General features: G+C 35.7%; 1 protein-coding gene across 6 annotated transcripts in view; it reads left to right on the forward strand.

Moving 5' to 3' along the window:
- zip (myosin heavy chain 10) overlaps nt 1-25,483 on the forward strand; it is a 352,102-nt gene that overhangs the window by 289,098 nt on the left and 37,521 nt on the right. For all 6 annotated transcript variants that reach the window (XR_011332669.1, XM_069828865.1, XM_069828869.1 and 3 more), the window contains 15 exons: nt 65-211; nt 900-1,267; nt 2,416-2,586; nt 3,875-4,154; nt 5,956-6,259; nt 8,037-8,106; nt 9,607-9,767; nt 9,870-10,110; nt 12,715-12,921; nt 13,430-13,558; nt 13,966-14,343; nt 16,192-16,347; nt 19,658-19,786; nt 22,148-22,459; nt 25,153-25,386. Coding sequence is in view for 5 of the 6 variants with exons in the window: in XM_069828865.1 (XP_069684966.1) it covers nt 65-211; nt 900-1,267; nt 2,416-2,586; nt 3,875-4,154; nt 5,956-6,259; nt 8,037-8,106; nt 9,607-9,767; nt 9,870-10,110; nt 12,715-12,921; nt 13,430-13,558; nt 13,966-14,343; nt 16,192-16,347; nt 19,658-19,786; nt 22,148-22,459; nt 25,153-25,386 (3,287 nt within the window). In the remaining variant the exon portion in view is untranslated. The remainder of the gene's footprint in view (nt 1-64; nt 212-899; nt 1,268-2,415; nt 2,587-3,874; nt 4,155-5,955; nt 6,260-8,036; nt 8,107-9,606; nt 9,768-9,869; nt 10,111-12,714; nt 12,922-13,429; nt 13,559-13,965; nt 14,344-16,191; nt 16,348-19,657; nt 19,787-22,147; nt 22,460-25,152; nt 25,387-25,483) is intronic.

A 25,483-nucleotide genomic window follows, 5' to 3' on the forward strand; every position in this document is an offset into this window, starting at 1 on the left:
GAATAAATGTTAAAATTATCTGAGACTTGCCATTGACATGTCAATTGTTTCTTAACCATTTTAGAGGAATTCATCTTGGAAGATCCCAAGTCATACGCATTCCTGTCTAGTGGAGGACATCTTCCTGTACCAGGTGTTGATGATGCTGCTGAATTCCAAGCCACTTGCAAAGCAATGTCTATCATGGGAATGACAAATGATGACTTTTCAGGTGAGTTTCTTCATAGAGATACAGGGAATAGAATATGTCATCCTGTGAGTTTCATCAGGAAGATACAGGGAATAGAGTATTGCAAGTTCACACCTGGAAGCTTGCCCAGCAGTAGCGGCTGAAGCCTTCATTGTCACCAAATATCGGAAAGCTAGACAGTTAATAGCTTAAATACCAAAACAGCACATTAGAAACCAACCATATTTATAAAGGAATAAAAATGCTTCTCTGTCACTTTTCTTTAATATTTCATTATCTTTGTTTGAAGCTATGTCTTGAAAGGTGATTAATCTGTTACATTTCTGCAGCTTGACTTCTACTAATTTTTGCAGAAATAAAATTTTTTTGTGAAATTTTAGGGAAAATCAGAATAGAATAAGGAACGAGAAAATCGTAAATATTTTAAATATGGAATAACTTCAGATAAATTTAGAAGAAGATAGACTGAAATGGTTTCGGTATATCTAAAGAATGGAAAAGGCAGATTACTTAGGACAGTGTTAAATTTGAAACTGAAGTGATAAATCTGTTACATTGAGGCCATCTAGAGTAATATGTACGTCTTTATTTGCTTTTTTATTTGAGGTTTTAATTAATATTTTAATGTGGTTATGGCTCAGGAGAATTGGAGTTGCATAATAGCCAAAATGTTTGGAATTAGGAACTAATACTGTGTTCGTATTTGCAGCTATTTTCCGCACAGTGTCGGCAGTGATGCTGTTTGGGAACATGAAGTTCAAGCAGGAGCGTAACTCTGACCAAGCCATCTTGCCTGACAACACTATGGCTCAGAAAGTTGCCCATCTTTTGGGTCTAAGTGTCACAGAAATGACAAAAGCCTTCCTCAGGCCTCGCATCAAAGTAGGACGAGACTTCGTCACCAAGGCACAGACGAAGGAACAAGTGGAATTTGCAGTGGAGGCCATTTCCAAGGCTTGCTATGAGAGAATGTTCCGATGGTTGGTGAATCGCATCAATCGTTCACTGGACCGCACTAAGCGTCAAGGAGCTTCTTTCATCGGAATCCTTGATATGGCTGGTTTTGAAATCTTTGAAGTAAGTTATCAATAGGGCCGGATGTTGATGAAAAGTCATCTTCTTATTTTTCACGTTAGGATGATGCCTATTAATATAGGAATCCTGTCTATATTAATACCAACGTAAAAAAATAATTTCTTATATTGAATTTTTTAAATTTTTTTTTAAATTTTTTTGACGTTTTTTAACTAATAGGTAATTTTTATCCCCCCCCCCCCCCCGGCATTTTTTGGTCATTTTTAATACTTTGAAGAACTTCTAGATCATTTGGAATGCATTTTACTTTCTTCTTTACCGATAGGTCTGTTAAATCATATTCTAAGCAAATAGGTCAGTAGTAATTACCTACTGAATAAGTGAATAACACTGAAGTTTGAGTTTTATAGTTTGGAACAGATATTCACCTAGTTTTCAAATATTGTTCGTCAAAATATCACCTGAAGATGACTTCCATGCAAGTCGAAAATATTCGTGATTTTCAACAATTGTACTTTCGATGTAACAGAATCTTTTTCTGCCATCGATAAATGATAAGTGAATGACTGAAAAAATGAAATACTGATTTATTTGATATAATAACAGACTCTAAAGTCCAGCCCTCATTCCACTTCACACAACGAAAGTAGTATAAAATGCTTGACAGCAGCTTAGTTTAAGTGAGGGCTTTGACCACTACTGTTATTTTGTTGGTACAAGGGTGTCTTTAGAATTTATGTTTGGAAGGGGGGAAACTTTCACCGTGTCCTGGACAGGACATGGTTCGGAAGGGATGTTTACTGTGCCTTCGACTTTGAAAAGACTGGCGAGAAAAAAGAATCCTGCTTAGAGGGTGTTGTTACAAATAGCTGAACCAACTTGACTGGTCATTTATCACCTTCCTAGCGAGAATGATTTCTTTTCCTCCTCGCTTTCTCATATCTAAAGATACCTTAGCAACATTGTGTTTTCAAATATTTAATCAGCAATGAAGAAGTTCAGTCTGAACCCTTCCAGTAGTTCTTTTATGATTGAAGAGTTATAAAATGAATCGTTGCTTTCGACTATAAACATCATTATACAGACTTAAAAATAAGAATTAATGTCATTGTAAATATTACATTACCTTCACATTTTGTGCACGAAGTAGTAGTAATGTATTTCTAATACAATTGTTCTCTTATTTTCAGTTAAATTCATTTGAACAACTGTGCATCAACTACACAAACGAGAAATTGCAGCAACTTTTCAATCACACCATGTTCATTCTAGAGCAGGAGGAATACCAACGTGAAGGCATTGAATGGAAATTTATTGACTTCGGTCTTGACCTTCAGCCTACAATCGACTTGATTGACAAGGTATTGAAGCAATAGCATTCATTCATAGTGTTCTGCCCAAGGGCAGGTTTTTCACTGCAAACCCAGCTTTCCTATTTTCTGCCTTCCTCTTTGTCTTCGCATATGATCCTTATATCTTAATATTGTCTATTATCTGATATCTTCTTCTGCCCCGAACTCTTTTTCTGTTCACCATTCCTTCCAATGCATCCTTTAGTAGGCAGTTCCTTATTAGCCAGTGAACCAACCAATTACTTTTCCTCTTCCTGCTCAGTTTCAGCATCATTCTTTCTTCACCCATTCTTTCCAACACTGCTTCATTTCTTATTCTGTCTGTCCACTTCACATGTTCCAATCTTCTCCATATCCACATTTCAAATGCTTCTAGTCGCTTCTCTTCATTTCGTCGTAATGTCCATGTTCCTGCCCCATACAATGCTACGCTTCACACAAAACACTTCACTAGACTATTCCTTAGTTCTTTCTAGAGGTTCGCAGAAGATGCTCCTTTTTCTATTAAAAGCTTCCTTGACCATTGCTATCCTTCTTTTTACTTCCTGGCAGCAGCTCATGTTACTGCTTATAGTACACCTCAAGTGTTTGAAGCTGTCCACTTGCTCTACTGCCTCGTTTAGAATTCGCAAGTTTACCTTCTTTAATTTTCTTCTTATGACCATGGTCTTCGTCTTGTTTGCATTTATCTTCCTCCCATACTGTTCACAACTGTCATGTAGCTCCAGTAGCATATCTCTTAGTAAGAATAGATTACAAATATTATACCTGGAGTTAAAGATTACTATTTTGTATATTGTAAAATTTATTTTATTTTTCTTTCCACCATCTCTTCGTCCACTTCCACCACCTCTTCCACCTCCTCCTCCTCCTCCTCCTCTTCCTCACCCATGTCACTTTTTTCACCTTCCTCCTCTCTCTCTCTCTCTTCTTCCCTTTCATTCTGTTGCCCTTTGTTTGAAGTATCTATACTTATGGCTTTTAAGGAACCCGGAGGTTATTTGCCGCCCTCACATAAGCCCGCCATCGGTCCCTATCCTGTGCAAGATTAATCCAGTCTCTATCATCATATCCCACCTCCCTCAAATCCATTTTAATATTATCCGTCCATCTAAGTCTCCGCCTCCCCAAAGGTCTTATTTCCCTGTGGTCTCCCAACTAACACTGTATATGTATTTCTGGATTCGCCCATATGTTCTCCTTTTGTCTCTTTCTCCCGACTTTTTCTTCCTCCTCTTCTTCTATGTCATGTTTCTTCTTTAATTGCTTTAAAGTAATTGTTTACTTCTTATTACAGCCTATGGGTATCATGGCTCTGCTAGACGAAGAATGTTGGTTCCCTAAAGCAACAGACAAGTCGTTCGTGGAGAAATTGGTTGGTGCCCACAGTGTCCATCCCAAATTCCTCAAGACAGACTTCCGTGGTGTGGCAGATTTTGCTGTCATTCACTACGCAGGTCGTGTAGACTACTCAGCTGCCAAGTGGCTGATGAAGAACATGGACCCATTGAATGAGAACGTGGTCTCTCTCCTGCAAAATGCACAGGACCCATTTGTTGTACAAATCTGGAAGGATGGTGAGTAGACGTAAACAGCAGTAATAGTTGTCAAAGCTTGAGATGTTATACAGTGAAATCTCTCATTTACAGACTCAAAGGGACGTAACAATCTGTCCACATCTGGGAGGTGTCCTTTATTGGGAGGGAGGCTCCTCAATCTAACAGTAAATTTATAATATGCATTATGTATTCCTTCATGCTTTAAATGAAATATATTACTGTAGTTTAATTCTAAATACACACTACTGTACTACAGTAAATACTTTGCAACTTTGAACTACAGTAGATAAGACCGGAAAAGGAAAATACAGTTCTGTGCCATGCAATTTTATTCTAGGTTTACAGTTATGCAATACTGTAATTTACAGTTTTCAACTTAACCTTTACATTTGCCCAGGGGCGTATTTTGCGGGCTACTGGGGCTACCGGCGGTAGCCCAAGGAAATTACAAAAGAAAAAGTTTATAATATAACATAATGTAATAATTTTGTATTATTAGTTTTACCATAGTAATTAAAATTAAAGTAATTGTTAGATATATTTTGTGTAATAATAGGGTCAGCGGTAGCTCAAACTCTTTAACCAGTATACGCCCCTGCATTTGCCATGTCTCTCGAAACAGAACAACTGATTGAAGTGAAGAGAATAATCCTACTAACCCTATTTCCAATTTTATGTTCTAAGCAAATATTTGTACTGTCTATTGTAATTGGGGCTTTGCCCTGTTATGGAGATAAATAAATAAATCATGTGTCGAATACAATTTCACGATTGCGGAAACCTTGGACCCATCATACAGGTTAAATTTTATGACTTTGTTTATCCACTGGCTTCCAGCTAACAAGGGCTAGTGGTAGCCTACGAGACCCTTCTTGTCTTTTTTATGTTAAGGAATTTCTGTACTAAATTTTTCATTTTTGTAACAAATTAAATCTTGAAATCCAAGTTCTGTCCTCAGTCAGAAGGTAAAGCAAGCTTTAGGACTGTGAAACAGCTGTCCGTGTCCGTGTCTGAGAGTTGCCGTAAACGAGAGTTAAATTTATCATTATATTATTTCAGTTGGGGCATAAAAATCTGTATATGAGGAGTGTCCGTATCTTGAGGGTGTCCTTAAGGAGAGGTTTCACTGTATCTGCTTCTTTATACACTATAGTAGCTCTGGAATTAACCTTTGTTACTGATTGTTTCGTATTTGAGTATGTCCCTTTCAGTATGAAGTGATAGATTAGGAATGGAAGAGACTGCATTCAAGCTCAGACAGTAGTGCTTGTTTAGGTTACCTATAAAACTGACGCCAGATCTTTTAATGGGATAAAAGATGACCAGAGAGCATGTTCTGACCACAAACCTCTTCTTTATGTTGATGTCCAAATAATATGGGAAGTCTGCGTTACCTATCTTCTGGATATCTCAGCAGCATGTGCACAAACACTTAACATGTGCAGATAGTAGTTATTAATATAAGTTACATATCCAGTTTTTATATGATCTACTATGCAGTTGTTGCAAATTAAAATCTGGAAACAGTTTCTCATATTGTGCCATTTGGCTTACGTAACCATCAATTGTTATGGGTCTTGTCAAGTCCGACTAATCACAGACTGAAACTTGCCTTTTCATTGAAGTGCTTGAACCAAATTATGCATTATTTTTATGCTCCCGACCTTGCACCGGTGAGTAACTCGCTTTGAATTTCAGGTTAACAAAATCCATCTGCCAAAATCAGTGACGCGATTGTAGAGTACAGTGGTGGTGTTTAAATTTCCAGTGTTATATATTGCTAGAAATTCCTGTATTAATTGCTGTGTTTTATTTTCAGCTGAGATTGTGGGCATGGCTCAGCAAGCCCTCACTGACACACAGTTTGGTGCTCGAACTCGCAAGGGTATGTTCAGGACAGTGTCCCAGTTGTACAAGGAGCAGTTGGCGAAGCTCATGGTGACCCTCCGCAACACAAATCCCAACTTTGTGCGATGTATCATTCCCAACCACGAGAAGCGAGCTGGCAAGATAGATGCACCCCTTGTGCTTGATCAGTTGAGGTGTAATGGTGTGCTGGAGGGTATCCGAATCTGCAGGCAGGGCTTCCCTAACCGCATACCCTTCCAGGAATTCCGTCAAAGGTATTTGTCACTGATTTATGTATGGAAATCTAATATCACAGTGTATATACATACATACATACATACATACATACATACATAAGTGATGAGTGTTATGCCCAAGGGCAAATCTTTCACTTCAAACCCAGCATTCTCCAATCTTTCCTATTTTCTGCCTTCCTCTTAGTCTCCGCATATGATCCATATATCTTAATGTCGTCTGTCATTTGATATCTTCTTCTGCCCCGAAGTCTTCTCCCATTCACCATTCCTTCCATTGCATCCTTCAGTAGGCAGTTTCTTCTCAGCCAGTGACCCAACCAGTTCCATTTTCTCTTTCTGATTAGTTTCAGCATTATTCTTTCTGATTAGTTTCAGCATCATTCTTTCCTCACCCACTCTTTTCAACACAGCTTCGTTTCTTATTCTGTCAGTCCATTTCACACACTCCATTCTTCTCCATATCCACATTTCAAACGCTCCTATTCGTGTCTCTTGTCGCATTAATGTAAAATTCAGCCCTTCCTTTAAAATGACTATATTCATTCAATGTCCTGCGCCGTTGTGTCGTGGTCTAAGACATCCTGCCTAGGACTCGCATTACAGAATGCGTGCTGATTCGAGTCCTCATGGGGGAAGAAATTTTCTCATGAAATTTCGGCCAGTGTATGGGACTAGTGCCCACCCAGCATTGTGATGCACTTGGAGAGCTACGATAGGTAGCGAAATTCGGTTGCGAAAGACAGCTATAACAGCTGGGGGGATCATCGTGCTAACCACGTGATGCCTCCATTATGGTTGGATGATCGTCCACCTCTGCTTGGGCATGTGGGCGTGAGGCCATTGGCCGGCTGGTCGGTCTGGGCCCTTCACGGCTGTAGCACCACGGATTATTATATTCATTCAATAAGGTAGATGTTTATAATGCCATATAATTTTGTTGTTTAGTCAACTGTTGAAGACAGGTATGAATCTCACAAGTGATACCAAGAAGGCACCACTTATGAGGCAACTAGGCCAGGAGGTAATGGGGTAGTGTGACCAGTTCCTTTCCGCCTATTACCATACTATTACAAATTAAATATGCAGTTAAACTATTTTTTCCCCTGTGTCCGGCAATTTATATTTATCTTCATTTTACTGAAAATCTTGTTTGGTAATGAAAATAATGGTAATGCTTGTTGTACTCTATTTAGGATCGTGGGCTCATACCTCTGGCACAGGATAATGGATTTTTAAGAAATCATAGAAATCCATAGCATGGCTTCCTTTTGAAGGGAAGTGAAACTAGACGTCACATGTTGTAGATTTACCAATAGAACAGGACAGAATCTAGACTGACAAAAACAGGAAATTAAATAGAAAAATGGGACATAATAAGCCTTCAGAGACCATAAAGGATCTGAAAACAGACCACCATTATAAGTTATTTAGAGTTATGTTTATACTAAGTAACGAAATATCTATTTCTTTTTCATTCTCCTCCTCCTCCACCTCTACCATTATCATCGTCTATTTTTTTCCTTTCTCTCTCTTTCCCCTTCGTATTCTTCTTCTTTAGTGTTTGTGCCCTCTACCATTGTCAAGGGAAACATGATTCGAAGTTAGGGGTTTCTTACCTCATATTGATAATCCTTTGTTCTTCTTTGCTCTTGTTTCATTGCCCCTTTCTCTTAAAATTGTTATTCTGCAGGTCACATGGTTTGAAGTCACAAATGTTGAGAGGAAGAATGTAATAAGTCAGTTTAAGCCTCATTCATGAAGTCAGTGGCAATGATGACATTCTTTTCTGTTGCAGATACGAACTTCTTACACCAAATGTTATTCCTAAGGGCTTTATGGATGGCAAGAAAGCTTGTGAGAAAATGGTGAGTTGTGTTTTAATTTGTTAAATATTTTTTTACTGCCCATACCTAGTTTCTGCAACCCTGGCAGTTGTAGATAAAAGGTGGAAACAGCCACTCTTCTGCGTAGGAACCTGGTAACGTGAGCCTTAACTGCAAGTCTTTAGTACGTGCTGAAAACATTGTCTAGCAGGTCAGTGATTCTTGTTTTTGTACAATTAGTAGCATCACTGGTGAGGGAAATCTAGTAGTAGGACAGCAGAACTATCCTTTTTCCATAAACCAACAGTGGAATTGGTGAGTTCCAGATTATTTTCGGGATTGCAGATACCAGCTACAGACAGTGTTAGAACTTTATTGTAAAAGCCCAAAGGTTATCAGCAGAGACCGGAACTTTGGCAGAATGCCTTTTTAAATGTGTTAAATCTATCTTCATTTTGAAAGTAAATCTGTACGAATTATTATACCTTTATGATTGAAACGTCACAGTTTTATGTTGCCCTTTTCTGCCTTTTTTAATATAAATGCCTAATTTACAAAATAAAAATCTTTTTTTTTTTTGCATTTATTTTATTATTTATCTATTATTTATTAATTTATTATTAAAAATTGCCTGCAGGTATATTTTAATTTATTTCTATAACTGCTACAATGAAAGTGACTTCACCGAATGTATAATATTGTCTTTCAGTCAGTTCATATTCTCTTTGCAACAATGAGTGCTGCCATGCAAAACTGTATTTTTAATTATCGCTTGTGTTTATTTGACAAGGCATCAATGAGTGTGGACCTAACGTTATTTTTAACGGTTATTTTTCTTTCAGTTTTCATTGCGAGTTGTAGCTAGCAGCAAGATGCTGAAATTCAGTGTTCCTTTACGCAGTAAATTGCAAAGTTACGTTAATACTTTTGGATCCGACGTATTTTGTACTGACGGTAAAGTACTTACATGCAAAATATGTGAGCAGTCAGTGAACTACGAAAAGAAATATTTCATATCGCAACATATCAGTACAACCAAACACAAAAATGCACTTTCCAAGGCTACTGGTAAGAGGATTTCTTTGCTTTCAACAGTAATTGCAACATCGATTCGAAAATCTCAATTTGCATTCGACTTATGTAAAGCTTTTCTTACAGCTGAAATCCCTTTGTGGAAAGTGCAAAGTTGTGGGTCTATTGCAAGGTTTTTATAATTGCCTTTTATTGCGTATTTTAGCTACTTATAATGCCTTTTTGCCTGCCTATTTTAGCCATTTATGATGCCTTTTTGCCTGCCTATTTTAATGATTCATAATGCCTAAACTTCCGGTCTCTGGTTATCAGTATATCTATACTTTAGTAATACTTGTTTGATGAGAAGTTGTGATAAAATATATTGATCACTTGAAACTTTGTAGTTCCTTTGCTTTACGAAAGAGTCAAAATGTGAAATGTATTCTTTAATGTGTTATGAAAACGTGAAAGTAATACACTTTCTTCAATTGAAAATGGAGCTTTGATTTTTAAATATTATCTGTACAGATTCATGCTTTGGAATTGGATCCTAACCTGTACAGAGTTGGTCAGTCCAAGATCTTCTTCCGTGCTGGTGTGCTGGCACATCTTGAAGAGGAGAGAGACTACAAGATCACGGACCTTATTGTTAACTTCCAAGCTTTCTGTCGTGGTTACTTGGCAAGAAGGTAAGTATAGGAAGATAAAATTAATTCTTCTCAATATAATTTTGTTTAATTTAAACCTCTTCTATTTGAATATATGATTATATCACTACATTTCTTTGACAGGAATTTCCACAAGCGCACACAACAATTGAATGCTATTCGTATCATTCAACGTAATTGTGCAGCATACCTAAAACTGCGCAACTGGCAGTGGTGGCGTTTGTACACCAAAGTGAAGCCACTCCTAGAAGTAACGAAACAGGAAGAGAAGTTGACTCAAAAAGAGGATGAACTTAAACAAGTGAAGGAGAAGTTGGACAGCCAGCTAAGATCGTCTCAAGAGTATGAGAGGAAATTACAACAGGTATACTTCACAATAAATTAAAAAAGTTCACTAATATATATTATTTTCAAGATATACAAACAAGCACCAGTTTAACAGTAGTTACCGATAAACATAAAGTAGTACACAAATTTCAAAAAGCAAAATATTAATTATAATATGTACTAGAATAGAATATAACTAGACAGGTTAGATCAGCCATCACCTCTTGTAACTCTTTTACATTAAACTGGCAAATTTAATTAAACTGTATCTTTTGGTGATATTCTTTGGTCAGGATTTTTTATATCAAACACTTGATATCTCCTGAGATTTTGACATCCCAAAATTACATGTCTTTTTCTGGTCCACAGATCTTGTCTTTGAAGTTTAATCGTAAAAGACTTACATCTGTGTGTGTTAGAAGACTTCACTGTCTTCCCCAGCTAATCATAATCTAGTTCATGTTAGTCCTTTTAGTACCAAGTTCTGCATAGTGATGTACGTTAACATTGTTATGATATTCAGAATCATTTAAACGTGTCTGCACTTCATCAGCAAAGATATTATCAAATGTATGATAGGCCTATACTGGTTTTTCATGATAATCATCATCTGTAGTATACTGCAGTCTGAACTGAAGTTGCAACCACTGTTAGCAATGAATATGCATGCACTTTAGCGCCAATTATCATTGTTTCTACTAACTGTCGTTCAGTATTTAATACCATTAAATTTGATTGTCGTAGAAATTTTACCAATCCTTTTTTTTTTTTTTTTACCATATAATGATTCATTTCTCATGAATGATGACATTCGCACAATCTCGTCTAGTTACAAGCTTGATCAAAGAAGAAAGGCTACAAAACAGTGATGTCGTGATAGTTACTTAAAGAAGAAAATCTCAAGACAACTGGGAATCATCTTCATTTTTCAATTAACTCTTGTCCTATATGTAACATTTTGGAATGTGCATTTCCTGATGTTCTTTGCACATTAGTTTTTTTATTGCTTTCATTCATCGCAATGGAAATATTTGTTCAATTACGAATTTGTTGTTTCTGTACATGATTACAGCATTCATTAGGCCCAGTGATCTTATGACATAGACATAAAGTATAAGCAGCATAAAAAATATATAAAAATTATATAAAAATATAATCAATCTAAGAGAGTTTTAGCTGTTAATTTTTTTTTTTTTACCAATGCTACCAGGTTATCATTCGACATTTCTGGTCTTCTTTCCTGGCAATGGCTTACTGTATTTGTAACCCACTTCTAAGGTTGGGGTGTTTGGAAGATGGAGTTACGCTGCCCCGATGATATTATGATAGGGTGATTATGAATATGAAGTGCCAGGAGAGGTCTTAAATCTAAATATAACCTAATTTCCAGACCATGGACGAACACAGGAACAATTAATTCCCTTTAAGGAAAAGTTCCTGTATTCTAACCAGGAATCGTATCCGGACTGTAGCCAGACACTCTGACCACTAGACCATGAGGCTGGTTGTTAATTTGAATATCAAAACCTATAAACAAACATGTCTCATCAAAACATGGATTCAACATATTGAATTTTATAGCATTTTTAAGTTTTTCTGTTCATATAAGAAATGTATTTAGTAATATCAGTATGATTGTGTTAAAAGGTTGATATTTCTTTACGTAAATTTGTGCAAAATTATAACCTAAAAGAAACGTCTTTTTATGTGGTTAAGTATAATTTTCAGAACGAATTGACACAGTAACATGATTTTAAATGATCTGATTATAATCATTTTGATAACCGTCTCAGTTTTGTGGAGCAAATTAATGATGGCAGTTGAAGCTCTAGCGCATTATTAATTGCATTCACCATGTAAAATGATAAGAATGAACTCCTGTAAGCAGATATTACGATAATCTTGTATCTAACAGGAGATATAATATGTTAACTGCTGAATAATAAAAATAGTTTAAACCAAAGGGAGAAGTGAAACAATTGAGGGGACCATAATGTCATTTTGTACTATACATGACTAACGAGAAAGACAGGCTACGATGCAACGTCACATTCTTTGTCATAACATGGCCAACAGTGAACAAGTTTATATATAAATGCATGTTTACCAGGAGTTTAATGTAGCACTTCCTTTGTTTCTTAGAATTTTGAACATGTATTTATATTAGGCGATTGTCATGATGACCATGACTAGACCGAGATAATCATGTGAACCTGATTCGTGCCGTAGCCTGTCTTTCTCGTTAGCTACGGTACTAGGTCACCTTCAGAATCATTGAACATTTTCTTATTTGGCGGCAAGAACTAGAGAGTGTGAACATCAACTCGAGAAAAATAGTAACTAAGAGAAGGCACTGCATGTCGTTTCCTAGAATGAACTATCTTTTTGACTTCATCATCTTCAAAATTAAAATTTGGAGTTCACACGAAAATTCACCAAATGCAGAAACCTTTTGCAAAGAAATATCGCACATACTGTTTATAGTTTTTCTCCCATCTAACGTAACTCCTTTGTCACTGTGCAGTTTTCTTATTTACTGACTCACTTTCATCTGTTTTAAATCGATGTAGTAATGTAACACATATTAAATTGCTTTGAAAATGTAAATAGGTACTTTAATTTGAAATCTTTACATTATTAGGCGGTAGAGGAAAAGATAACACTGCAGGAACAACTACAAGCAGAAGTAGAATTGTGTGCGGAAGCAGAAGAAATGAGAGCGAGATTGGCAGCCCGTAAACAGGAGTTGGAAGAAATCCTACATGATTTGGAGGCTCGAATTGAGGAAGAAGAAGAACGATCCAATAACCTTACTGCTGAGAAAAAGAAACTCCAGCTCAATATACAGGTAAATAATAAAATTGCAGAAGGCAAGTCTTTGAAAAATATGCTGGAATGCGACAATCTGTTAGCTTCTGTTTACCACCACCACCACCACCACCACCACCACCACCACCACCAGCAGTATCATCATCATCGTCATCATCATCATCATCATCATCATCATCATCATCCAAAAGTATTTCCATTATTATAGGCTGGTTGCCTTTAAACAAAACCACTAACAAAGTTTTATCTTTCCATACTTCCTATTCCTTAAGAACTCCTAAATTTTTTACCTTACTTTATATGTATTTTCTGTGTTGGTGTATCCAACATACTTTTAGAGTTACTAAGTGACATTTTCTGTGTTTTTATTTCCGAAACAATTTTTTTTTTTCTATTTCTTTTAACATAACTGTACTATTATAATTTTTTTTTAAACTCTTATTGTAATAACCTTTGTAATTTAATACATTTCTTAATTTTGTAAGAAAAAATTGTCTTTACATATTTTTTTTGTTGATTGTTTATAGGACCTAGAAGAGCAGCTGGAAGAGGAGGAAGCTGCTAGACAAAAATTGCAGTTAGAAAAGGTTCAATGTGATGCAAAAATAAAGAAAGTAGAAGAGGATTATGCTCTTAGTGAAGACACAAATCAAAAGGTAAGATTATTATTCTTCATCCATCCCAATGGTCCCATTTTTAAAACAAGGCTTGCTATGGTAGGTATTGAATTTACTCTTGTGTTACCACAGCAATTAAAATCAGAAATCATATTTGTGTGGGGATAATGGAAGAAGAGAAATATGAATCTCTACACAAAGCAAAGTAAATGCAGCTCCATGTCATTGCAAATATAGTACTGTTAGGTTAATGATGGTATTAAATACCTGCCATTGAAATTTATTTATTTGCACCTAAATTATGTAGTCATTGATTCATTCAGTCACTTGTTTATTTTAGAACATCCATTATTTAGCAATTTATCAGAGACGAGAAATAGATTGACTAATTTTTGTATCTCCTATCTCTTATGTTTGTAATACAGTAATTTTTTTTGTTATGATAGCTGCTCAAAGAAAAGAAGTTACTCGAGGAAAGGGCAGCAGACCTTTCACAAACCTTGGCAGAGGAAGAGGAGAAGGCAAAACATCTGGCGAAGCTGAAAACAAAGCACGAGGCAACAATTGCAGACCTGGAGGAGCGGCTGCTGCGTGATCAGCAGCAGAGGCAAGAGATGGACCGCAGTAAGCGCAAGGTGGAGACAGAAGTGAGCGACCTGAAGGAACAGCTGAACGAACGCCGCTTGCAGGTGGAGGAGATGCAGCTGCAGCTGGGCAAGCGCGAGGAAGAACTGACACAGGCACTCATGAAGATTGACGAGGAGGCTGCCAGCAAGGCCCAGTCTCAGAAAGCCTACAGAGAGCTTGAATCACAACTTGCCGAGGTGAGCAGAGTGTCACTGAAGTGCTATTGATTTATTTCTCCTTTTCCAATTACTACTGCTCCTATTCATTCTTTCTTTTCGCTTCCTTTTTCCCTCTTATTTTTTCCTCTTTGTCATTTTCTCCTTGTCTTCTTCCTCAGTGTTTTGTTTTTCCTTCTCATACCTTCTTTTCATATCGTTCACCTCTTATGCTTACTTCATCATCATTCTCTTCTCGTCTTCTCTTTATCTTCCTCTACCTTCTTTGTTCTCTCTCTTGTTGTTAATACCAAACATTTGGCGATAAAGCCACTAGTTCCCTCTGCACTGCAATACTTTTAAGGAAGTCATTATGCGTGAACGGCACTGTACTTAGTTGAGATGGTCCAAATTCATTACTTCGTTAGAATTGCACAGAATACAATTTGATGTGCTGTAAATTCCTGTCCTGTGAAGATGGCCTGCTAACCAGATATGGCCTGTGTGTAATGTGCAAATTGCACTTTTCTATTTTTTGTCTCTTGTTGGATTCGAAATTTGCAGGTCTGGCTAAGGTTGGTAAGGCATTGTGGTGGTCGATATGTAGAGCTTTTAGCTTATCTAGCTATAAATAAATTCTTGTCTTCCCAAAGTTTGCAAAGTTCATACTACTGCAAATATGAGCCTTTGATTTATCGTGTTTTAGGACTGTCGTTTGAAGGGAGTTCATATTAGAAAACTCCTCTTTTGATCACACATTAGTTTTGCTGCGGCTAAGTGACAAACATGGTCAGCAAAATAGTTTAAACAGTTTAGAACTACCACACAACCAATTCCATTTACCATATGATGTTGAAGTGAAATGACATGTGTACTCACAATGTTTTTCTTTCACGTCCATGGACAAATTTAACTCAGGAGTTGGTCTTCCCATTTTCACAATTTCAGCTTTCTCATTATACATACGTCAGTTAAAAGACACTTTTAATAAACCTAATATAGTCATTTTCAACACCAATCCCTTCAGAAACTTTGCTCTGATATATTTTTCACAATATCACTTCATAAGGAAATTAAAAATTTAATAATTCAAAATTAATATAACTCTAGATATTCGAACACACAACAAATTTAAAATACTGCATTGCAAGAACACAGTCACATTCATGAGCTTCTGTACTAAGTGTATTGTCGCTTCGCGCTTGCAAAGAAACCGATCACGAGAGCAGCAACTGGATTGGTCTAACAATGTATGATGGAAACAGTGGGGCAGTGGGGGCTGGGCAAATTGTTTCTTTTTGAGAGCAGAGAGCGCATATGTATCTAGGAATTACTTTAATTTTATTTACTGTGTGAAATTAATAATACAAAATCGTTACATTATGTAATAATTATTATAAACTTTTTTCTTTTTGGTAATTTCTTGGGCTACCACCAGTAGCCCCGGTAGTCAGCAAAATACACTCCTGCCTCTTTGGTACAGTGAGGGTTTCTTGCTGTTGCTTAGAACTGTCAACTGTCAAAAGCAATTTAATTTCGGCATTTTCAGTTGTCTGTTCTCCTGTAGAATAGCATATGTGTAAGTCAATAGTGCACACATAAACAATAGTTGTTGCACGGATATTGTTTCTAAATTGTGTTATTTTATAGATTTAACTGGACAATTTTTATTCAGGTTTGTGTTCCTTCATTTTACCAAGCCTTATGTACTTCACATAATTCTTTCCCTTGATGTTTAAGCAAGTACGACTAGATTATATTGTATATATTTCTTTTCAGTTTATTTAATCAAGAACTATGATTTTATTAGTACTATTAGACATGCCATCATACTTATAAATATGTATAGACATATCCACATTATTTTGTATTATTTCTGTGTTGGAATAGATTCAAGAAGATCTGGAAGCAGAAAAAATAGCTCGTAGCAAGGCAGAGAAACAAAAGAGGGACTTGAATGAAGAATTGGAGGCACTAAAGAATGAACTGCTGGATTCTCTGGACACAACAGCAGCACAACAGGAACTGCGAACCAAACGAGAACAGGTGAGATTCATTTTCATGCATGCCATTGGACCCAAACTCTGTGGGCTGGGAATGACGGATTTGTGAAGGATGGTAAAATTCTTAATGAGACTTCCTTTGAAAGTAGAGACAGAGACTGTAGAAAGGCAGATTAGCAGAACATTTAATGGGCTTCCTTTTGTGTGCTCTTATTTGTTTACCATATTTTTCTTTCACATCATTCGTTTTTAAACACAATTTTAAGCATTACATCATACTAGTGGCTTGTGCAGCAAATGTTGCAAACTAAGTTCATTAGACGTTCAAATAAACATTTTTCAGATTTATTTTCAATGAAGAATACCAGACATTCTGAAAGTTATTTGCTTCCATAATAATGAAAGATACTCTCTCTCGAGCCAATACCGAAGAAAACCACGCATATAAATATCTACACCACAGCGCCATTAAATATATGAAAAAGACCCAACCCCACTTGATTAATAACTATAAAAATATTTGATTTTTAATAATATTATTATCTTACGTAAGTTTTATAGCTTTCAGTAACATATACTATATATACTATATAGCCACCACTCAGTAAAATATAGGAATCAAAATCTAATTTAAGTTATTCTCTACATCTACTTATATAACCCCAAAACGTTTCACTTTCATATCATCAATATAGCATTAATATGTATAATTAATGAAAAATAGTCGCATCACGGCATTAACTACAATAATATTTCATTTCTAATAGTAATAATGTCATCAAACCACCTCAAGTTTTGTAGTTTTTAATATCCAATACACAGCTGTACCCAGAAAATTACACACCACAGAATCGAACCTGTAAATTATTTTTAGTAAGTTAAGTTTTTAATAACCAATTTAATTTGAGCTCTAAATATGTCAGCATTCTTGCAGATCATGGCCTTTGTGTGATATTGTTTACTGTAGTGTGTGTTTTGTTTTATTGTGAAATGCAACACAGCCAACTTGATGCTCGCTTCGCTTCTCCTGAATGCAGTTAGCTAGTTCTCAAAACTGACGACAAATGGATTTTGGAAAATAGAAAAATTATGTAGGAAAATTGACATTTCACTGAAAACTACTATTTTTCCGAAATACTTTGGGTTCCAAGCTTCAAAATGAGGGGCCATTTATTAAAATCCGTTCTGCCATTTTTCTCGTAATTTCCATTACCAGTTCAAATTATATATATAGATATCTTTGTCAGGTGCTGACTTTATTCTTTTTCCGAAATGCTCGTTTAGTTAAATGAAGCATGCTTAATTTGCTAATGAATAAATAGTCATAATTTACCTGCCCATCTTTTGTTTCTTTCATTTGAAATTTGAATTCTGGAAAGACTATTTTGAGGATGTAGAAAATAAGGATCAACTCAGTTACTGAGCTTTCCGGATTGTCGGACTTCTACTGTAAATATGACAGAGTAAACATATATCAAATAGAATTATCTCATAAAGATTTTGTAAGGGTACAGTATTGGACGAATGGCTAGAGCATCATCTGAGTTCGAATTCTATCAAGCCACAAATTAAATTTGTGATTGATAAAGAGAGTGTCATTATCTTCATTATACGGTATTTATCATCTCCAATACAATCATCAGCATGACTCTGCCAACATAACCTTAATTATCACTACTGACATCATCATCATCATCATGTGTCAGCGACTTATCATGGAGGGGTGTTTGTTTATCCCTCACCCCATGAAGAACCTATTTCATCGAAGAGAGTAAGGTAACCCGTTTTGCTTTTGACTGTTTTGTTGCATCAGTGGCGGACATCATTTAAACATAATACTGAGTTTAACATATTGCTACGTAACTAATTATCTATTTCTATTGTTAGTAAGAAACATTGTACAAACGTGTGTAAAAGTACCAAACATCACTTTAACATCAGTCACTCATCATTTGTAATCCATAGCTATTATTTTTTTCGCGGTATATGGCATTCAAATCATTCCAACTTTTCTGATGATACTGTTATTCCTTGCTCAACTGCAAATGAGCATGGATGTAAATTTTTCTCACATTTTATATATTCGATTCCCTAACCATTTCAAATGTAAATCTTTTTACCTTTTAGGTGTGTTTTTCAAATTATATATATTACGTTTTGTCAAACCTGGCAACCGTTTCATAAAGGGAGCTTAATTAATTAATTAATATTGTATCAATTAACAAAATATAATATTGAATGATTGTTTCATAGATCAATTTGAAATTTTAATATTTATCTTTATAGCAAACCGGAAATAATGATGTATAAATAAACATTTTACAAACCTATAGGCTTAACCAGTTTGCAACACAATTAATTTACATTTTTACTATGTGTACTCGTACATGGGGATGATCCTGAAGACTTCTGATACCTCTTCCTCTGAACTAGTGTGTTAACATCTGGTTTTAAACCCGATGAACACAATCGCAAAACTGAAACTAGCTCGAACTGCACACTGTACCTTTACTGAACAGGTCTATTTCTATCTTTTAGTTCCGTTAGAAGTTGGAGACGTGCAGTTCCTATTTAAATAAAGAATGAATTGAGGTCATAAAATAATAAATGTGGATGTCAATAACATAAAGGAAAATTACACGATAATTACATGAAATGGCATGTGTACCATACTTTTCTGCGTGACGAAAAGTGAAATGCCTATTTAAATTGAAATGAGAAATATAATTACTACTTTTTCCACAAATTAAACAGGCTTTCCCCTCATGAAGTGCACAGAAATATTTGCCTTCCCATTCCTGATGATAGTAATTTCCAATGAAGAAGCCATTTTTACAGCGAAGATTACAGAGGTATTATTTGGAGTTACTTGTCATCCTACTTTCTGCAAAACGCCACAGACGTCTCACAAGCAGTGTTTACGTTTGAATCCTACTGAGTGGACTGGTGTGGGATGAATGAAAGTAGTGACGTCATCTCTCATTGAGAGACAGTCGCTCATCCATGATCATCATCGTCACCATTACTGTTACCATCATCACCGTCAACATGGTTATCATCACTTAATCACCAACACTTTCACCATTGCTTACACTAGTACTAGTCTATCATCTCCACCATTACTAACACCATCACCATCATCATAGCCTTAATATCCTTAATGTAACACAGAGACAACGTTCAAGATGGCAAAATAATTAGAATTTAGACACTTCTTTCTTCAGGAGGCAGGGTGCACTACTACAATATAAATGAGTATACCATTGAGCGTGATTTAAAAAGAAAGTGAATACCTTGAATTATTGTTCAATTTTAAAATTGTGTTTAAAAGACCGTTGTTATTCTGTTTGCAGGAACTGGCTACATTAAAGAAGAGTCTAGAAGAAGATGCTGCATCACATGAAACAACTCTAGCTGAAATGAGGCATAAATACAGTCAAGAAATAGCTATAATCAATGAACAGATGGAGTCTGTCAAGAAGGTAATAGCACATTGTAATAGAAGAATTTTTCTGTCTTAACACGGATTCCTTCTGGAAAAAAATATGAATATTCATCTTAAAAAATTTCACTTTTATATTTTTCATTATATAGGCCTAGGTGTGGAAGTATATTACCGGTTGTTCTGTATGGTTGTGAAACTTGACTCTTACTTTGAGAGAGGAACAGAGATTGAGGGTGATCGAGAATAAGGTGCTTAGGAAAATATTTGGGGCTAAGAAGGATGAAGTTACAGGAGTATGGAGAAAGTTACGCAACGTAGAACTGCACGCATTGTATTCTTCACCTGACATAATTAGGAACATTAAATCCAGACTTTTGAGATGGCTAGGACATGTAGCATTTATGGGTGAACCTAGAAATGCATATAGTATGTTAGTTGGAAGACCTGAGGGAAAAAGACCTTTGGGTATGACGAGACGTAGATGGGAGGATAATATTAAAATGGATTTGAGGGAGGTGGGATATGATTGTAGGGACTGGATTAATCTTGCTCAGGTTAGGAACCAAGGGTTGGCTTATGTGAGGGCAACAATGAACCTCTGAGTTCCATAAAAGACATTTATAAGTAAGTATAGGTGTGGAAGTAAAGGTACGGTCACATGTCGCTACTTTTGCAGCGCTGCAATACAAAAAACTGCGCAACTCTCGTACTGCGACATATGAACAACGGTGCAACCCGAAAAGTAGCAGGCTGCCGAACCTGCTGCCCGCTACTTTTCCATGCTGCACGCAACTTAAAAGTAGCGACGTGTGAATAGGGTTCTCAGGGTTGCAGCCGCAGCATTTTTGATATCAGTTTTGTTGAAACTTTTGCTGCGGTTGCAACCAGTGTTACCACCCAAATGTGCCAATGATACTTTTATTGTTTGGATATATTTTAATGTTAAATGTGATGAAAATAAATTATTTGTAACAGTTATTAAATTCACAACACAGTCTGAGCATAATTGCTGACGATATAATTCATTTTTTAAATTTTCCGTAGTGTAGTTCCAAACAGGAGGGTTGCCAACATTGATTACGTGAATATACTGTTGGTTATCATTTAAGTATATAGGCGTTTTTAAAAGCTTTATAGTAAAAATTATGTCAATTTCTGAATACTAGATACGACAGAAAAGCAAATAATAGATAAGGAAGCTTTCGCATGAGTTTCGTAATAATGCGAACATAACCACAAAATGTATATTGAGAAGTCAATACGGAGATGGGAATCTGCAGCATGACTGCGGCTGCAAAAGTAGTGCCTTGCGTGTGAACAGATTCGCAACCTCCAGTTGCAACTTTTGCTGCACTCGGGTTGCGCAGCACGAAAAGTAGCATGCAGCGCACTACTTTTGGCTTACGTGTGAACACGACACGCAACTTTTGCAGCTGCAGTATAAAAGTAGCGCTGCAAAAGTAGCGACGTGTGACCGTACCTTAACATCAGTTTCAGTATTTCCATAGCTGCTCTCCCCCCCCCCCCCCCCTCTTCTTCAACGAAGTGTGTATATTCCACACTTTTTTATTAAGTGAAAACTCAGATTAGAGCTCTACCTGACATGTTTTGTTCTTCAGCTATTCATTTATAATTAATTATAATAGTGCACATTGTTGCACTTCATCTCCTCCTGCATAAGCTGACCGTCCTTATGACGAATATTGCATGATCGCACAATTGTCAAGTCATTCTAACATAGTTGTTTTATAGTATTAGGCAGAAAATGTTTCTAGTAGAAACCTATTTGCATAATAAAACTTTATAAAACATGTTTAAAAAGTACATTCGAAAACATAATTAATTTGTCTGCTATTTAATTGTGTTTAGAGCATGAAAAACTTACTTTGGCAGAAGTTTTTATCTTATTTAATGACAGACAGTTATTAAAATTTCTCATAATTCTGTTGAATGACCTCAGAAATTAATGTTAATATGGATACTTGTCACTTAGTGTAGTCTACAAGTAGTGAGCGAGACTCGTACTTTGAGACTGCACTTGTATGTGAGTTCGAATCCCTCTTTGCCTAGTTGGTTTTTACCTAAGGTTTTCTGCTATTGTAATGTGAATGTTGGGTAATTCCATATCGAATTCACAAGATTCATCTTGCCATCGCCAATTTCATTGATACTAGATTACCACACAGTTTAAATATCCTATTAAAAATTAGATATATTAAATTTAAATATTTACCTTAATGATTTGAAGTCTCGATGTGTCACTCCTAAGAAAAGATGTTTACCTCAAGATGATTAATCAAGTATCTGTTATTGGATTAAAAACAGAATTGTAGCATAAAGATATTTCCTACATTACGTCATATAATGAGAAATTAAAAACATTATTGTCGTGTTGCAGGCTAAAGCTGGCCTGGAAAAAGCAAAACAGCAACTGGAAGCTGAGAATGCAGACCTAACAACTGAGCTGCGGTCAGTGGGTGCAAGTCGACAGGAGTGTGAACGAAGACGGAAGCAGGCTGAGAGCCAGCTAGCAGAACTGCAGAGTAAGATGGTGGAGATAGAGCGGTCCCGATCTGACCTCAATGACCGGTTCACCAAACTGCAGCAAGAGGCTGAAGCTATCAGTTCTCAGCTGGAACAAGCAGAGCTGAGGGCATCAGCAGCCACGAAGAGTGCAGCTACCATGGAGACGCAGTTGTCTGAGGCCCAGGTAAGTCAGTGATGATTTCAATATTGTAAGAACCTTGAAGCATTGAGCCTTAATTTAAATAAATAGGCTGTACTATGTATATATGAATTTTACTTTAATATTAGCCCAATTAAGTAACACAGTATTATCGGTCCTTGATTTTCTTTATTATGCTGTGTTTTTGCTTTGCACCTTTTTGCTGCATTGGCATTACTTACAAAGCATCAAAATTATGAACATTAGTTACGTTAATGGGTATAATCGAGGAATAGTATTTGAGCTATTCGATTATTTTTACTCTCACGAGGCTTAAAAAATGAGTTAAGGGGTTAGGTACAGCTTACAGCAGTAAAATTTTTGGAAATATTCAGCATGTTTTTCCTCCATTACAGTATCTTGTACAATAATGAAAATAGGTTTGTGTTAAGCACTGTCCTTCTGCTATATGAAAAAATGTATATATATTTTTACGATTTAATAAAATTATTTTTATTTATTTATTTATTTATATTATTATTATTATTATTTTTTTTTTTTTCAAAATTCAAAATAGTGCAGTTCACTGTGCAGTGATGAAGCATTTCCCTCATAACTCATAAACTTGCTAACTTTTTCATGTTCTGTTTCTTTTATTTTTTTGCTGAAACTCACGTTTACAATAGCATGCTCTTTCAACTACATTCCTTAATAAATTATACATATATATATATTTTTTTTTTTGTGTTAGAAGAAAGTACTGATATTTGACCATTTTTTAAATGAATTTATTTTTATCAGACAATCTATCAAAGGTTGAGAAGTGATATTGCATCATATTGTAGATATGACATGCATAAATACACACAAAAAATTTCATCACAGAATGTTGGATAGTTTTTGAGTTATGAGGGAAATGGTTCATCACTGCACAGTGAACTGCCATCATTTTGAATTTTGAAAAAATAAATAAATAAATAAATATTTTTTAATCATAAAAATATTTTTTTCATATAGCAGAAGGACAGTGTTTTACACATAGGTACTAATATTCATTATTGTACAAGGTACAGTAATGGAGGAAAACAATTTTGAATATTTCCAAAATTTTACTGATGTATGCTATACCTAACCCCTTAAATAAAATACTTCCAATGTTGCATTCCAGAGGACTGAAATTCCTCCTTCTCCTCCTCCTCCAACAGAAATTAGGCATTAATGCCTGTTACCTGTTACAGCCTCAAAAGTGAACTTTGACTATCTTTAATTTGGTCTCCCTATACTTTCCTCTTGCTATATTTTATTGTAAAGCCTGTTCAGCAGTATTATTATTAGATTGTCTATCCAGATGTTCTTTTTTAACGTCCTTATAATTGTGCCACACATTGTTTGGAGTCTGGATATGTATTTTCCTTTTTAAATCATAATTAAAGTTATGGCTTATATTACAGCCCCCCCCCCCCCCCCGTCGCCTTCGGTAGCGCAGTTGGTATAGTGCTGGCCTTCTATGCTCGAGGTTGCAGATTCGATCCCGGCCGAGGTCGATGGCATTTAAGTGTGTTTAAATGCGACAGGCTCATGTCAGTAGATTTACTGGCATGTAAAAGAACTCCAGCGGGACAAAAATTACAGCACACCGGCGATGCTGATATAACCTCTGCAGTTGCAAGCGTCGTTAAACAAACCATAATTTAATTTTTAATTTATTACAGCCCAAGTAATTAAAATTATTAATTTGTTCTATCATGCAGTTATGTAAAACTGTTTTCTCTCTTATTGGAAATTTCCCACAAAAAGTCATTAATTTAGTTTTAAAAAAGAAATTATTCCGTGAGGAATGAAAATGTCATTGGCATGAAACTATCCTAATAAATGCACACATTTATTTTTGAAATTAAGCTAGTAGTTATGTATTCAAGAGAGTGAAATGTTTAGATTTGTTGATGTATGATTTTCGTAAAGGAGATGGTAGACAAAAAGGACGGAACTCTTTGGTAGCAGAATAAAGAGAAGGAAATATTGTCAGAGAATCTTCCTTGGTGATCAGGTACTCGTCATGCTTAAATGGGATGTGTGATTCACGGGGTTCAAAGCCATCCAAGAATGATAGATTTTTAAGTGCTATAAAAATCCTTAATGTGAGTTGAAATTTACTATGTCTTTGTCCTTTAATGAGAGGGCTAAGCCAAATATACAAGTCATTTTTCGTCCACTTAAAATTTCAACTCTGTTAATCACTACACTTGCAAATCATCCTACTATCAGAGGTAATGAATGCCCCAGTCAAGAATATTATAGCAGAAAAGTATATAGTGGACCTCGTAACATTTTAAATTTTTTAAGGCTTTCACACTCTGTTTAATCTTCATCATCTCACATTTGAAGAGTAGATTTGTCTATCACATACTACATTAAGATTGAAATCATTCGTTATTATTTGAATGTATCATTCTTTACTCAATTAGTAAGTATCCTAAAACGTTAGTTCAGCTTTATCATCTTGAAAACTCAACAGTTTTGCAATATTACATGTTATTAGGGTATATTGTATTCATTATTATTTTGTCACTACTTCGAATCGAATAATGCTTGATTAATTGAGTGATTTCTTCTTTTCAGGCTTAAGATTCAAATCTAATTGATGAGATACACTTCCAAAAAAATAGCAGGAATTAGATATGTGTCATAAAATCGTTGCAGAATGTTACAGTATTAATATATTTCGTATTTGTTTACAGACACAACTGGAGGAGGAAACAAGGCAAAAGCTTGCTCTGAGCTCAAGGTTACGGCAAATCGAGAGTGAGAAGGAATCCCTCCAGGAACAAGTAGAAGAAGAGGAGGAAGCAAAGAAGAATCTAGAGAAACAGATCTTTGCCATGTCACAAAACCTTGCTGATGCCAAGAAACGTATTGAGGAGGAAGCTGAACAAGTTAACCAGCTTGAGGAGCTCAAGAAGAAGTTGTTGAAGGTAAGTCTCTTAACTGGGTATTTTATTTTGTGATCAAAATTTTGTTACTCATCATCTTAAGAGGTAGAAAAAAATTGTGTATTCAACTCTTTCTCAA

Source organism: Periplaneta americana, chromosome 6 (genome assembly GCF_040183065.1).
Source record: "Periplaneta americana isolate PAMFEO1 chromosome 6, P.americana_PAMFEO1_priV1, whole genome shotgun sequence".
NCBI classification, from domain to species: Eukaryota; Metazoa; Arthropoda; class Insecta; order Blattodea; family Blattidae; genus Periplaneta; species Periplaneta americana.